The following is a 17,808-nucleotide window of genomic DNA, read 5'->3' as shown; positions in this document are numbered from 1 at the left end:
CTGTGAAATGGATTGTAGCTGGACAGAGCAACCTGTTATAACACTTGGTGGTCTTTCGGTGGTGTGTATGCAAGAATACTGGGACCGTTGCCGAACACCCGACAAACACCCATTGTGCATGGCTAAGTTTATGATTAGACAGATTTGTAGTCAGGACACTGAGCCAGTGTTTCAAACAACAAAAGTGATCATAAGATAATAATTGGAAAACCTCCGGGCCCAGTAAAGTTCCTCAGCACTGGGCACAAGTCTTGTTGTTATAAAATGTATTCACAGCGAGGATGAAATCTGGATAATTTGCAAGGTCATTTATTTTATACAAAAAGCAAAATGCCATTCCATGAAAAGGGCTGAACAGCTGAATTGTTAAGGAATGAACTCTGCCTATTCAATAAGGTCACTTTGAGGCAGATTACAGAACCAAAACAAAATGTTATTTCCAGGAGGATACTGTAACTGGCTGGCTTGTTTCTATGCTGTGATAGACTCGGAAAACTGGAGGGTGTCACATGTCAGCGAAGGTAAGTGGTTTTTATTGGTAATGGTGGCAAAATTTATTTTTTCACTGAAAAGAAAAATGACAGTACTATCTATCTATCTATCTATCTATCTATCTATCTATCTATCTATCTATCTATCTATAATATATATTACTATATACATAAAACATTTTCATATTTAAAGCCTAATAACTATCCAATACATGTTCATAAGAAGACATTCACCATGTAAGAAAAATGTTTTGTAGGAAAACATCTACCTAAAATTATCAAAGCACAACTATCATTAATGAGAGATTCACCAGTAACAGGATTAGTAGTTTATGAATAAATCCTAAATTGCAATATACACTGAAATAGGTACCACAATCTACAGGACACAGTTCTATTACTGTTTTTACTATTGTTACTAGATATGGTATATGGCTCTGGCTGGAAAAAATCCCCGTAAGACTTTACCAATGGACATCATAGGATTGTCCCTGGGAACAATCTTTCATGATCATTTCCATTGACAGATGAATGAACAAGCACTGTACACACAACACCTTTCTGCTCCAAGGAAAGGGGTGGAGGAGAACAAGCAAGCAGCACCCTGCTGTGCTCCCCTCTATAGGAGTGAACAGCAGTTATTTCCACTTATTTTTTTCACCAATCCAGTGTAGGAATAATAAAAGACATTGGAGGACTGCTGTAGACAAGGCAGTGTTTGAGTCTGGAGATGGGACACCCAGGTATCATGCATAGTAGGAACATATAATTCAGAGGATCATTTGGGGCCCCAGGAGTGCATTGGAAGTGCAGGCGGGAACACAGAAGGTAGGCTGTAGAACTGGGAGCTGCACACGGGATAGGGGGGTAACACTGATACTTAAATCTACATGACTGGCGTGCTTTATAAAAAGTTACCATTTTCCTGAACATGGTTCTGCCCGTGTGTTCTAAAAAACAAGACGGGGGATCATGTTTTAATAGGGTAGAAATACTGCCAGGTCTGGAATCCGGTCCGACAGATCATGATGTGGAAATATTTTCACGTATGTCCATTCAGAATAAATATATTTTATTATATTCTCATGTAGGCAAAAGTGCAAAATTACAGATAAGTAGACCCATTACTAACAGCGGTAATATCACAAAACTGACTAATTGGATATTAAAATCCCAATTTCTAATTTCTAGGTATAAAGAACTCTCAGTGCTATTATTATCCAACAAGTAATTATCACCCCGTATTGTGGTTTTTCAAGTATTTTTGAAGTTGTTCTTTTTTATATTAATTGTTGTCATTTTGTTGTGCATTATCATGTATTATTAATAAAGTAGACACCAGGTTTAATGCTAGGCATTCAATGTGCTACCTAATGGGAAAAGAAAAATGCTCACCGCAGACATAAACATCTCTGGACTATGTCTGTTCTAATCTTCTAGATTCGGGGGAAGTTACACAAACCAGTACAATGCATACCAGGAATGTGGCTGAAAACTCATGCTCAGACTTGTTCATTCAACATTGTAATATGAAAGGGTACATTCACATATAACAGATAAATCAATCTTGTGGATTCAATGATTACTAGTTTAATATATTTCTCATCAATCTGGTATGGATATACTCCCACACTAATCACAGTTTAATCCCCCATGTCCATGGGTGGTCCTTAACCTACAGAGAAATGATCATCAAGACCATGGCCAGATAAAAGACATGATGGACAAATCCAAAAATCTCAAAATGCCCAAAAAAAGCACAAAACTTCAAAGAACTATGTAAACTGACCGTAAGATCTAACTGCTGTGATGAATCAAAGAAACAGCAAATGAATATGGCAAAAAAAGTATCCTTCATGGTACCCTATGGCTTTAAAAGTCATACACATGTGGAAGGGTTCAAAAGCCACCATTCCAAGCCGATAAGAATTCTAAATTATAAGGACTGGCACAAACACAACACTCTCCAACTAACTTTTAATAATTCATTTATTTGAAGTGTTGGTTTAGGGAACAGTTAATCTGGTTACTGGCAACTATCCCAGTTTTTGAGAAATAAAGGGATCCCAAGTTATATTTAGAGATCTGAACAAGTCTGTAACTAGCAGATATTTTTCTAAGATGATCAGCTTTATATTTACAATCAAAGCTCAGTTCTTTGGTTATCTTTTCAAGAATGGGCTATGTTGAGGCTGGGAATGAGGTTGCAGTAGTCTACCTACGCTACAAGTAGTTTTTACCAATGGCAGCACCATAGAGCAGGGGTCCCCAACACCCGGTCCACGGCCCACTAGTGGGCCGTAGCAATGTGAAAGCTGGGCTGTGAGAGCATGGAGACCAGCCGTGGTCCCCAGCTCTGGCTGGTGCACCCCCCAGCTGGGTCAGGAGAAGGACCCCGCTTGGGGGGGCACACCGGCCAGAGCTGCAGACATTGTCTCCCGTATGCATTGCAGGCTCAGGGCGGTGGGCGGGTTATGAAGTCACTCTGGGGGAAGTTTCTTCCCCTTTGAGTTACACACAGCTCCCCAGGCATGCACGTTTCGGAGTCCGTAGATTTAGTGGTCAGTGAGCTCATAAAGTTTGGTGACCACTGGGATACAGAATGAATAGGACAGTGAGCAGTACAGTGCCACTCATTACTGCCTGCTGTCAAATTAGCAGATGCTGGTTCTTTGGGTACCAGTACTCCTTGTTGCGTGAGCAAGGTGCCAGCCATTGGTAGTTCTGTGGGGTTGCTGGATCCCAAGGCAGGTCTGCAGCTAGCCTTAGCCTTAGGACTACAACCCCCCCGGTATAATTTGCATTCCTATTAGTAATTTCTTCCCAAAAAATCCCTATGTGTCTGTGACCCCAATCGGTGGTTATATGGAGGGGACATAACCTCACAAAGTATCTTAAGTTTTTATATTTAGAAAATATTTCAATATTTAGTGAACTGAAGTATATGGAAAAATTTATCTATAAATTCTTCTCAGTACTATATAGATATATAGAAAAAAGAGGGCTCCTATTTAAACACAAAGCCCTTTTAAGGTTTATTGTTTTTTGACTTTCTTATTATAACCTACTGTGAGTAAACAAAGCGTGGTGTGCCTTAGAATGATGTGAAAATAATTCACCTGGCATAAGGCAGTGCCAATGTTGCAGTATTCCTGTGACTTGGTGAATATCACTTGTTGAATAATAGAATTTGTCCTCATGGTGATTGTATCACTAAATTATGTATGATAGGAGTATTGATTTTGTAACACTTGTCAGAATCAATAAAATATATATTTACTAGATATAATAGTGCTACCAGAGAGACTTATGAATAATAGACCAGTCTGATGGTAATTGTATGAATGGTTTCAGCTGTAATCTCCTAACACTTGCTGTTCTTTTATTTGGAACACAAAGCTTTAAAAACTTCATTGATTTGTTTTATTTTATGTCATTACTAGGATCTAGGATCTTCACTTTCCAATGGCAGTGCCCTCACTAGCCACTCAGTGTATGTTAGATAGATAGTAAGGAATATGGTGACAGTGTATAGTGATTGGCTAGTAGAGATATGTTGTCAGTGTATGGTGCTTGGATAGTAAGGGATGGGGTGCCAGTATATGGTGATTGGCTGGTGAGGGATATTATGTCAGTTTATGGCGATTGGACAATAAGGGATATGGTGTCAGTGTATGGTGATTGGCTAGTAAGGGATATGGTGTCAGCATACGGTGATTGGCTAGTTAGGGATGGGGTGCCAGTATATGGTGATTGGCTGGTGAGGGATTTTATGTCAGTTTATGGCGATTGGACATTAAGGGATATGGTGTCAGTGTATGGTGATTGGCTAGTAAGGGATATGGTGTCAGCATATGGTGATTGGCTAGTTAGGGATATAGTGTCAGCATATGGTGATTGGCTAGTTGGGGATCAGGTGTCTGCGACTGCATAGTAAAGGATTTGGTGTAAATGTATGCTAATTGGCAGATTGGCCAAATTTGAGGGAAAGCCAAATAACCTACCTAAATGTTTTTGGGATGTGGGAGGAAACTAGAGTACCAGAAGCAAACCCGGGCAAACAAAGGGATAACATACAAACTCTGTGATAGTGTCCTGGCCAAGATAAGAACCTGAGACCCAGCACTGCAAAGGTGAGTATGGAGTTTGGACTTCATGGTGGCCAATGCATGTGTAAAAAAGTAGCCAAATTTATCCTGGCATTGCCATCTTAATACGCCCATGCCATCAGGGAAGATATAGTATATTTAGGTAGGCTAACCTAATTTTTTGGACATGTTTTGGATAATGTTGCTGAACCTAGACCAGACCAACTAAAGTAAAGCCAGATTATAACACTTCTTCCACAGACCTGGGCATTTTTTTGTCGGATGGCTTATATTGCCTTGTGAGATAGTTTTTGCTGAAATGTATATTTTGCTCAGATGTTATTAAATTGACCTTTTGTTGTCTGCATTTGTGTTCAAAAAGGTGTAATTATGCTTTCTTGATTGTGGCTTCCTTTTCTGCATAACCTTTTATATTATGTGCCCAGTAGCCCCATGTAGGTCCATGCTCATGAGCTCATATTATGATTGCAGCCACTAGATGGCGCAGTGAGTCAGGTAAAGACACAATTCATGGAATACATTTATTATCTTCTGGCTTTCTATAAAAATGATATAAAGAAAACATAGAAAGGTGCACAGTCTGGGGAATTTCTCTCCAAAAGCACCCTGGCCAAGTAGTACAAGTCACATAGCCAAAAAAATACAAATGCCCATTAAGTTTAAGCATGCTCTGCATGCTTCTGCAGCATCACACCCAGGGCCTCATTTAATAAAGTGTAAAGTGATGATATGTTGTCTTCATATATTTATGTATGTAAATGTGAATATAAATTAAACCTATAAATAAATATAAATCCTGAAAGATGTTCTGACCTCCTGAGAATGCAAGATGCTGTTGTGATGACCCATTGGCTTTAATCAATTCTGACCTGGGCCAGAAATGTCTGAACCTGCATATTTAATTTGGGTCACAAACTCAGTATTGAAGGAAGAAATTCTGCATGACAACTAAGTAAGTAGCATTTTCTGAATGTGAAGACACAATGGCTTCCTCCTTATATCATGCACAACAGGTTTTCTTTAAACCTCTGCTCAAGCCTGGGATCCTCCATCTCAAATAATTACCGCACCTTTTTTTTTAAAAATCTAATAATCCGATAAAGCCGTGGTCATGTGACAATCCCAGTCCACCCTTTGGGGTGTTCCATCTTTCCTACCTGACATGGATAATTCCTATTAGCTGTCCAGTAGTGGGGTCCCCCAAGGCTCCAAGAGACTGCAAGGGGACTGGATGGCAGTGAGCCCGTACTGGGGGGTAGAATGGAACGGATACGGGTCATTTTTGCTCAGATAAGGGCTTTAAATCAAAGAGGATTAGAATAGCCTACTGGTCACCTAAGGGTTACATATTAATAAATGCATGGTGAAATTCCACACCAAGCTTATGATCAGTAATGGTCTCAGCATGGAAGTAACAAGAACAATTTCTCAATGTGTATTGCCAGTAGAAATTATTGTATTCCTTCTCTTTAGAAGAAGGTGAACAATGTCAGGAGGACAGTGTATAATAATTATAACCCTATAAAGCAACTGAACACATTACATGGAAATAGGCAAACTCGGTGGTTATCATGCCAGGAAGTAAGGGCAATTCTAGACACAGACTATAATAAAATGTTGGAAGACATTATCAGATACAAATTAAACAAATAAATAAATACATTATATAAAAAAAGGCTTGTTGTTTACCATTTGTATCTATTGCATGAGATATATACAAACATTTCCTTTTTATAACAAATGTTCTGACCGCATTTAATAACAAAGGTGGAGGACTTTATAGGAATTTAAAAATATTTCTTACAATTTTAGAAACAATCTCATAACAAGTGTAAAGTAAACCCAAACATTTGTTTTATAATTTTGGATGGAGCAGGGATGAATTAGAACTGTCAGGTTTTACTGCAGTCAGATTCCTCCGTCTGGTAAAGAAGGTTGTCCCCAGGACGGGAAGGTATTATTATTTTTAATAAACAGGATTTATATAGTGCCAACATATTATGCAGCGCTGTACATTAAATAGGGGATGCAAATGACAGACTAGTACAGACAATAATGCAGGAGGAGAGGACCCTGCCCCGAAGAGCTTACAATCTAGTAGGAAGTGAAACTTTTTAGGAGTTAGAAATGTTAGAACATCTCAGGTGTGTTTCTGTGGTCTGATACATTAACGAACCCTAATAGGTAAAAAAATAGGTAGAAAGATGAAATAAAGCAAAACTAAAGAAGCCCAACTCACCTATTCACATTCCAGAGCTGGGCACTGCCACTTTCCTCCTCTTCTTCCTCCCAGAGATCCTTGGCCATCTTGATTGGCCATGCCAGGTTAACATAACAAGTGTGTGGAAGTTCATTCATCTCCCGCACTCTATGAATTCTCTATTTTTTTTCTGATGGATTTGTAAACATTTCTCTGATCCTAAAGCTCTGATTCCTGCAATCCAGATGAACCATCAGTATCAGATCCATGCAGGATATTCTCCCACGTCAAACTCTTTCAAAGGGAAGCCAGGATTATTGAGTTTGCCCAGAGTGATCAAGCAGGTAATTTGCATCATTGCAGAAAAGACATAACCTATCCCTTTCTGCAAAAATGACCTACCTGATCATACAAACTCAAAAGTGGAACTTAAGTTATTTAGTATGAATGATAGGTTAAAGTTAAATCCTCCTCCGATGACCTACAACTGACTTCCTCACTCATAACCCCATCACATGCACAGCTCCGAGACTTTTCTAGAGCTGCCCCGACTCTCTGGAATGGTCTTCCTCGTCCTATTCGTCTTGCTCCTACTTTCTGCTCATTTAAAAACGCAAAACCTATTTTTTGAAACTTACCTACCGGTCTTCTTCTGTCTTTTGAAACGGTCACTACTTCTCACCACTACATATCTCCCCTCCTATTGTGTGATACTTCCCCCTAAATTGTAAGCTCTTCAGGGCAGGGTTCTCACCTACAGGGTCTGTATTCGTCTGCAACCCCTATTTAATGTACAGCTCTGCGTGATATGTTGGCGCTATATAATATTAATATTACAATGAATGTTGCTGTGAAGCTGTGGGATAAGTGACACGTTGTCTACCTTGATGAAACAAGCTTGTTGTGCCAGCTATCAAGGAATAACTTTATGTTTTGGGTATAAGTAAGGCTTGTAAATATTTGATAATATTCATTTTGCATTATTTATAATAATAATAAGCCCACATGTACAATGCAGACATTTGTTCCTCCTCTGACAAATCCCCCCAGGCTTCTGTTGAATTGCAGGTGATGTTTCACACATGGGGGAGGGTATAGCTGTGTCTTTATTATCAGGAATAGATTTTGGCTTCTTCCTACACACAATAGGAATGCAGGATCCTCCCTGTGTACACTGAATACATTGTGCCATGTGTACACAGATCCATACAAGGGGCTGATCAGGAGCCTGGTGCAGGAAGTGATGGCATGGGGGCATCATTGCTACGTGATGGACGTGCTACAATGATATATTTAGTAGATGCTGTGGACCTTCCCTCTTCCTCTTGAGAAGTTACATCCCCTGTATAAGATTTGGGTGTATCACCCCCTCCTCCACCTTTGCAGATAGATCAGCCCATGCATACTTGCACCTTACCCCCCCCCCCTATCCCTGCACCCAGGCAGATCTTGCCCCCCCCCCTTTAAGCTGCTCTCTTCAATGCAGCAAGCAAGCCTTCCCTGATCAGCCAATCAGAGGCCAGGAAGTGGGCTGGTCTGCCATGTCACAGCCAGAGAGGAAAGGAAAAAAAAGCCATGACATCTTTCAGCTTGTAAGCGAGCAGAGAGAAGAGAGCAGCCTTGTGTGCCATCCAGCTCAAGGCTAGCCACCTACCGACCTCCAGCTACTTACCCTGAGACTTACCCCAGCCTGCACCATGATAGCAGCACAGCTCCTGGCCTATTACTTCACTGAGCTCAAAGATGATCAGGTTAAAAAGGTGAGCAAGAAAACCCTTGTAATGTGGGGGATATCCTGCATGCATCAGATGGGGCTATAGAATCAGAGCAATGTGTACAAATCTATCAGAAAACAGAATTCAGAGAGCAGCCTGCAGTGTCCTTGAAAGCAGGATGTGATGACATGTCTGATACTCAGGGTCCAGGCCTTTCCTATGCTAGAGATATATAAAAGGATGCAGAAAGCTCATCACATCCTGATTGTACTAAGAACTTTGTAATGGCCAGTTACTATAATTGTATCCATGGGAATAATACAAGGCAAAATTAGAGATCAGATAGGGTTATACTCTGATTCAATGATGGAGCAAAGAAAAGAAATATGTTGCCTGTTGCAGATGTGAGAATGCTTTGCCTAGATGATAAAATATGAAAACTGGTATTTTTAACTTCTAATGATGAGTGATCCTGAACTGTGATGAGGATTTTATTTCCAACATGTTTAAGATCAGATTGTTTTATAGGATTGTATAATGATATCATTATATATAGCAGCGATTCATGCTTCTATAACTGTAACCATTTCATGACATCTAAGAATTGCTCCCAGTAATCCTCATCCTGACTCCATAGGAAAGTATGGATTTATGGCCAAGGACACACCTTAGCTTGGATGAGATCGCTAGTTTCCTAGTGATGCTAATCAATGCCATACACTCACATAACCAACCTGGTGGTGAATAAACTGCACCTAAGCAATGGACCAGATGAGGCAGATGACCTCCACCGTTCTGTCCTAAGGGAGGTCAAACCACTTGAATCATTTTATGTGGCTCCGCCATTGCTGGACTGCTTTCTGCGATATGTGCACGCTTGTTGATATTGATGAGCCTGTTAATTATTAAACTCCCTTGAAATCCAATTATTTTTAGTGAGCAAGGTTATCCAATTATAATGAGCTGTTTATGTGCAGATGGAGCACTACTGAACATGAATTAGATGCAGCATGTGTGTATACATTGGTATTATATAACAATTCATTACGGCACAATTATATCACAGCATCGTTTAGCTGAGCTTACATTGGATTCTCATGGTTAGAAGGATGGACATGGCATGAAATCCAAAGGGTCGAGGAATTCTTTCCGTTCTCCTTATGACCTTGTGAATCTCAGATTGAACACTAGTAGTGGTATTCAGTCACATTTTATCATTTCATTCTTTAATTCATGTAGTATTGGATGAGGAATGACAGTTCACCAATTAAGATTTTAGGGATTATTAAAGCATTAGGAAATGCCATGAAGTTTTCTTTTTTCCTGTATTACCATAATGCTGATTGAAAACTGAAACATCCATTTATCATATGTGCTCATATAAAGCATTAAATATGTACTATAATATAATTTAATGCTTTATTACTTCCTGATAACATGACCTTGTACAGAGAATCTTTATTCTTTATTGGACATGGTAGTTCACCTTCTGCACCCCATATTAGATTGCACATTGGAATCTGTGAGTATCTGACGAGGGCTTCAATGTGCATTTTCTTGCAAGTTTTAAACGCAACAATTATCCTTGACTTAAATGTACTGTCCAGTTTTTGGATAATTGATCTGTATTTGAATCATTTTCACATCTATATCTAATCAAAAAGAAGAATAAGCATTTGTGATGAATGTTCAGCTTGACAAAATCTGCTGTTTAATAATATTATTGTGATTGAATATGGATCATGTACATTCAGAATGGAACGCCAATTTGGTTATATATACACGTCAGATCACTGTCACTGGAAATAATCTTTTGTGAGTGTATGATAGATGAATGAGTGCTGTACACACAGAGCCATTCTATTCAATGGAGAAGGGAAGGATGAGTGAGTAGCACCATGCTGTGCTCAACTAATGCAGTGGTTGTCCCTGATTGGCCATTCATCATTCATATATAGACCCGCACGCTAGCTAGGTATTGTTAGATCAGAGCTAAGTTCAGATGGGCGATTGGTAGCTGCACAGTTAACAAATCCCAGGGCTTAACTTTTAACAGCACTGTACCTGGCAGCGATGAGGAATAGTAATGATATGCATTCATGAACATTTGCTGAAATACAAGTAAACAGTTGCACTTCTCTTTGCACATGTCACAACTAAACATGGGTCACCTGCTATCTTTCAGAACACTTTCAAACGTAGGTGTTTGCTAACACGAATATTAATAAACATGGTTAGAAAGAGTTTCCATCTAAATCCAAGGAATCAGTTCTATAACATGCTGCATGGAGCATCTGAAATTCTGCAACACAACTGTGCCATGCATGAAAAAGGTTTTTGGAACCGATTTCATTTGTATTAATGATATTCGGGGCACTGGGTGGTTCAGTGCTGGTTTCCATGCAGTGAACCATAGCAGTAACACTTGAAATAACCTCCTTATCTGAACATAGCCTAAAGAAGATTGTACATTCCAATTATAATGTGTGTGGCCGGCTTTAGCTGGTTATGCTGGTTCTGTGGTGCACCAGGAAACTGCGGTTTGAAGTCACAGAACTTTATATTTTTATACTTTTTTTTTTGTATTCTTCTGATAGGTCATGTAGCTTTAGTTGTATTGGGACAGGTAAAATGTATGTAAACTCCAACAAAACTGTTATTTATTGCAACTCACCGATCCTTAGATGTGATAGCTGCATTAATTTTCTTATTGTAAGCAGTTAGGGATTTTTTTTAAATTCCTGTCTTGGCAATGACAATCCTTTTCTCTTTCTTCCATTTTCTCTATTTCTTCTCTCTCTCTCTCCCTCTCTCTTCTTTGCTCGCGCTCTCTTTCTCCCTCTCTCTCTCTCTCTCTCCCACTCTCTCTCTCCCTCTCCTTTGCTCTCTCTCTTTCTCTCTCTCGTTCTCCTACGCTCTCTCTCTTTCCCCTTTTCTCTCTCTCTTTCGCTCTCTCTCTCCTTTGCTCGCTCCCTCTCTCTCTCTCCTTTACTTGCTCTCTCGCTCTCTCTCTATATATAGTCAGTTTTGGTAGTGTGACATTATTGATTTTCTTGGTTGTCATTATACAGTCACAATCCTGCTACGCATGACAACTTTTCATGGTTCATTGTCCAATGATCTGAACGCTAAGTACCTTATGTACCAACCAGTTGACCTTCCCTAAACTTTGCATCTGATTGATGGCTGAGGGTAAATGTCCCAAAATACCTTAACAAAAATTGAACAAAAAAAGATGCATACCCAAAATAAATACATCAAGGAGGAGACAATAGGATGTAAGTGTTGACGCATTGATATGGCTATTTTTATATCTTGTAATAATAATAATAGTATAGCTCCAACATATTTCACAGCGCTGTACATTAAAAAGGAATGTTAAGGTATTGTGTATATCTATAGTGAGGGCTAATATATATATAGATATGTGAGAGAGAAAAAGAAAACAATTAAGGTAAAAGTGTTGTTGTTTTGTAGTTTCTTTATACCATGAAAATTTTGAGCCTAACTATTTTTTAGTCAGTGTTTGTACCTCTTATGACCGAGCATTGTTTATTTACAGTTTTAGTTTTTGTTGTATGTTACACCAGCATTCCATCTAAATGCTTCCTCTATTGTACTGTAACCATAGCAACAGACTGGAGGACAGCAACAAGCTCCTATGTCCAGCCTCATGGGAAATATGTGTAGAATGCATGGGTGCTATACACTGTAATCAGTTGTGCTGTAATTATACCAGTTATTTCTGGAAAGGATCTGGAAGGATCTAAAACAATGGGCAGGTTTGTGGTGTAAACAGTAGCAGTAACTCATTAGGCCTGATTTATTAAAATTCTCCAAAAGATAGAAGATCATGTGAAAATCTGGGGAATCCAGAAAACTGGAATGGATTTCTTAAAATCATTAGTTATTTGCAAATCTGGACCAGATCGATTCCAAGTTTGCTGGATTGCCCAGCTTTCCCCATAATTGTCTATCTTCTCCAGTCTTGGAAAGCTTTAATAGGGGGATTTAAGTGTATATTATATAAAGTCTATTGCAGTCTTCACTGTGACCAGAAGGATCTGTTTATTCTCTTGTCATTTCAATCACGTAAACCTCTCTCCTTATATGACTGGTTGGATGAAATACCGGGAGAGAGGACACCGTTTCTTCTGGACCGTCTGCGGCCCGGATTAGCACAACCCATGGCCTAGTTGTTGGGTACCCCTGACCCCGTATCTGTGCATAGCTTTACTGATAATTCACACAGTTTTATGCTGAGTACTATCACCCAAAATTATCATTGGTGATGGTTTCATGTGAACATCTAGGAATGATCGCTAAACAGGCTCTCTGGCTTTTATCTGCCTTTATTATTAGCTTCAGCCTTTCTTCGTCACTCCATTGTGACAGCACGCACTTGTGATAGCACGCAGTGATGTCATGGCACTACCTCTGAATACTGGACTGAATGTAAAGTGAGGAAGGAACTGATATAAAGGTTATAGGCGAGCGTGTGTAGAAGGTGCAGCCCATGGGTGTATGGTCACCTAACTAACCCTAGATCAGCGCTTGCCAACCGTTCGCAAGAAAATATTGTTGGTCAGACCTGCTTGCTAAACATCCGGGGGGACAGTAGCGCAGGGCTTTGGACACATCAAAAGTTGTGTCCATATGTGCGACATGATCAGCAGGGTCAGGAGAAATAGTTGTTTTGGGCGGGTTCTGGCATCATGACATCACTCGGGGGTAAGTTTCTTCCCCTTTGAGTGACACACGGCTCCCGATTTAAAATTATAAATTTAGTGGTCCGTGAGGTCCAAAAGGTTGGCGACCACTGCCCGAGATCAATAAATTCTTAAATTCTGAATGACAATTTTCTCCTTTATATTCACAAACTGTACTAGAGACGAAAAAACAAGGTAGGGGCAGCGTGACGTCAGTGTAGTGTTAAGTTGTATGAGGCAACCGTTGCTGAGCCGTACGCTTCAGTATTGTTTCCACCATTACAACATTCACTCCGCGAATACCCATTCTCATCCGATTGTTTTATTTTATTTGTTTATTTCTCCGATGCTCTTTTAGGTAAGTATGACCTTTACTGTGTTTTTTTTAACTGTTATATTTATTGGCATCAAATAGTTTGAATTTGATAACTATCATTTCCTGTTTGGTCTTAGAGTGGTATGAATTAAACCCATAATGAGTGAGAAAAAGCAAACAAATATTTTGCATTTCTTTAGTAATACCAAAGATAATATTTAACCGTGATCAATAAATCAGAGCCTCCACAGTCCTTGTCAGCACCATTAGGAAGATAATTAATATACAATTGTATTATCTTTTTAAAAAAAATCATAATAATGGTCCACAGGATTTAAAATGATGAATTTAGTGGTCTGTGAGGTCCGAAAGGTTGGTGACCCCTGCCGTATATGATCCCTCAACTGGTACCCATTTTGCTATGTGCTTTACATGCAGATTTGTTGCATTAAGGAATGTGTGTTAAGCACTCACCAAGGTATCGGAGGTTCAGGCATCAAACAATGCAGCTGTTATTATTATCAAGCAGTATAAGTATAGTTATATTGGGTATATTTTTTATTACAATGTGCATTCATGAGTAGCAGGGTAAAATTTTGTGTATACACACACCAAATAGTAAGAGTTAGTAATTGTGTTTTAATGCCCCTGTCTTTTATTGCCAGTCTATCGATCAGGAGTGATTTGCTTGAAAACAGTTGACACTCCTATGGTGACTTGACACCATCTGGTCTTTTATTTATCTACTATCCATGAGCTACCTGTTGCTGCTTCTGATCTAGACTCATTTGGGGTAAAGGTGATCAAACATATCTCATTCAGAAGTGTTTTGAATCACAGATATTAAAAAAGCTTTCACAGCTCTTGATTTGCATCCTTGCTCCTGGTCTGTGACTCAGAAAGTACTGAAGCCTTTTCATCACATTTGGATAATGTCCCTCTCTAGCACAGCAGTCATACAAACATTAAGACACATGCAACACCGGGCACCATCGGTAACCACCTAGGTAACTGTAGGTGGGTGGCAGCCCCTGAAACCCAACTCATCAGCAATTTCATCCCACTTGGCTTAAAAACAATTCTGGGTTCAACACTGCATTCAGTGTTCTCCCCAGCCCCTTTTAGCTGGGCGCACCACCCGGCACCTTTCAGCAGTCACCCGGCTGTTTTTGGGTGATTACTGATGAGTTGGGTCACAATACAGAGGCTGCCACCCGCCTACAATTTCTTCCCACCCAGCTTAAAAAAGTTTCTGGATTGAGCACTGACTGCATTATTTTACTGCAGCAGATATTTGATGCATTTCCTTTACAGTGACAACTAAAACAAAATCTATCTCTTTGACCATGTGAGTGGCAACTACCAAGCCTGAACACTGTCACATGGGGAAGGGGTGAAGGTTGTGTAGCTCTAACACAGGTTATATAGGATCTAGGCTATTAATCACGGTTGGATTAGGACGTTCCCTATGAAGAGAACCAGTCTGTTTGCCCTGAATGGCAAAAGTAATGTATTGATTCCGGTAGTGTACTGATACTCAAGCTTATCAAGACAGCAGAGCTGACCAGAGGAGCGGAGTTTGAGAAAATCCATGGAAAAATGTGTATTGATTAGTAATTAGCTGCAGTACACATTGTCCTTTGGCTGGGGCAATAAATCCTGTTTTCCTAAAATGAGTTAATTCTGCTGCACATTATGTGTTACTTGTGTCGGCTGCAGAATGCTGGGCCATTTCATCATTTCGCTGCACTTGGGGTTCCAGTCAGTGATCTGCTTTATCACGTTCAGAAACAACACAACTGCCAGAGGTGTTTTTAAGGCGAGATTCATTCAAGCATGGGCAGGTGCTCCTAATGTTACCCAGAGCAGTGAAACTTCATTTCCCTTTCTGGGCAGAGTGAGATTGACAAGCTGGACAAAAGATATTTCCAGTGTACCGGTAAATTTTGCATGACCCTATAATTTGACTTACCCAACAACATGAATTTAAGCCCTCCACAGACATCTGATAACTGTTGCTGGAAATAATCATGATCGTTTCCAGTGGTGAATGAACGAGATCTGTATACAGAGTGAGATTCTGTTCTATGGAGATGGAAGGGCAAGGAAGCAGCACCCTGCTGAGCTTTGCTTCAGTGCAATATACAGCTGTCATTCCCAATCGGTCGTTCATTAACCTGCCATGGTGGATTGATGAACGACATGTGGGGGACTGCTGTACGCATCATATTTTCAACCAAGACTGTTAATCTAGGGCACCAACCAATTGATATATTTCCGTAGCTTTACTCTTGATTTCATCTTTCAGTATTTCATCACTTGTATCAGAACATTACCTGGGCAGGCACAGACTGCCGGCAGCTCAGGATTCCTATAGTACATGTCATGAAGATAAAACAGTTATTCTCCTTCAGGGAGGGGGGTGATCAATCGCACAACCTGTCAGGACAAGCCAACCAGGCTGCTTCAGACTTGTGTCTTCTGTGTACATTGCAGCTTTTATAACTTAGAGACTCCATGGTTGTCACTCTCTGTTAATATTTTGCATAATCAGGAAGTTTTTAGGGGGTTTATGTTGTTAAAATGCCCTATCACCCCCCACATATTCACTATCCTTTCTGTATAATAATACATTATTTAAAAAAAAGGGTACCTGTAATACTTGTCTAGTAGACTTTGCAGCTCTGGTTTATTACAACACATAGCCCCCAGACATTTTGTAGGTGACCTCGGCTGGATGGGAGTTGGGGGCCGATGTTTGAACAGAGGTGAGCCATTAAATGGGATCCTTCTCTTTAGCTGGGATCACATGGGTGAATGCCTAGGAATTTGATCAGGTCCAGGTGGTCATGCCTGATTCATGATGCATTTTTGAAGGATTATTGAATATTATAGGGCTTTTTGTAAATTAAAATAAATGTGTTGCATAGTCAAGATGTAAAGTTATTTTCCTCTATACATCTACATATTAGCATTTGTGTATTATTTTTAATATTAATAAACAGGATTTATATAGGGCCAACATATTACGCAGTCCTGTACATTAAATAGGGGTTGCAAATGACAGACGAATACAGACACAGGGGGAGAGGACCCTGCCCTGAAGAGCTTACAATCAAGGAGGTGGGGGAAGTAACACTCAATAGGAGGGGGGATATGTAGTAATGGAAAGTAGTGATGTTTTCAAAAGACAGAAGAAGACGGGTAGGCAAGTTTGATAAAAATGGGTTTTGAATGCTCTTTTAAATGAGCAGAAAGTAGGAGGAAGCGGAATAGGAAGATCATTCCGAGAGTTGGGCGGCTCTAAAAAAGTCTTGTAGCAATGCGTGTGATGAGGTTATGAGTGAGGAAGTCAGTAGTAGGTCATTGGATGAGCGAAGAGAGCGGCTAGGGGAGTAATTTTCTATCAGGTTAGAAAGGTAAGTGGGACAAGAACTCTTGAGGGATATGGAGGCAAAGCACAGGAGCTTGTGATTTGGTGTTCATATTCAGCATATAGGCTGTAGTGATAATTGTAGTGTTGGGTGTACATGAGCCCTAAGTTCCCACCAGACGTACTGATCCCACAAAATGGTAATAGTTTTGGTTTGCACCAAGCACAGCATTCTGCCACTTCCTATTCCTTGCTTTCATCACATACATTTTGTAGCCCTTGAACAATGAAAGGTCAAAGCATGAATCATTAATGTCAGCCATCTCTGCTGTCCTTGGGAACTGTTCTTTCCAATGCCCTTCAGCTATGAGGATGATGATGGTGGCTTTTAATGAATCAATTATTTTGCATGTTATTTCAGTTTAGGGATTAAAATACAGTGCTATATATTCCAGGGGCATTGCATTTATTCAGATGACTAATTTTTACCAATCACACATTTATTTTTAAAGAAAATCCATACATTGTCCTTGCTGAGATTATTATGACAAAGCAATTCTTAGTCTCATTTGATTTTACATGCACTGTTTGTCATGGTTATTATTATTATTAATAAAGAGGATTTATATAGCGCCAACATATTACGCAGCGCTGTACATTAAATAGGGGTTGCAAATGACAGACGAATACAGACAGTGATACAGAAGGAGAAGACCCTGCCCGGAAAAGCTTACAATCTAGGAAGTGGGGGAAATAACACACAATAGGTGGGGAGATATGTTAAAAAATATGTTTGACCTACAGTGTTTCTGTATTTAATTTGTCTGCATTCTTTTTCTTTTATTCCCATATTCTTCCTTTATTTTCACCTGGTCATCCTGCCAGTGATACTTTT

The 17,808-nt window shown here is 39.7% G+C and overlaps 1 protein-coding gene across 1 annotated transcript in view; it reads left to right on the top strand.

Annotated features, from left to right (window-relative positions):
* Positions 1 to 8,320: 8,320 nt before the first annotated feature.
* LOC140339185 (hexokinase-1) overlaps positions 8,321 to 17,808 on the top strand; it is a 38,474-nt gene continuing 28,986 nt past the window's right edge. The window contains exon 1 of the mRNA XM_072423739.1: positions 8,321 to 8,560. Within this exon, the coding sequence (XP_072279840.1) occupies positions 8,498 to 8,560 (63 nt within the window). The 5' untranslated portion in view covers positions 8,321 to 8,497. The remainder of the gene's footprint in view (positions 8,561 to 17,808) is intronic.

The sequence above is a fragment of the Pyxicephalus adspersus genome, chromosome 10 (genome assembly GCF_032062135.1).
Source record: "Pyxicephalus adspersus chromosome 10, UCB_Pads_2.0, whole genome shotgun sequence".
Classification (NCBI taxonomy): domain Eukaryota; kingdom Metazoa; phylum Chordata; class Amphibia; order Anura; family Pyxicephalidae; genus Pyxicephalus; species Pyxicephalus adspersus.
This window is presented reverse-complemented; position numbering and strand designations above follow the sequence as displayed.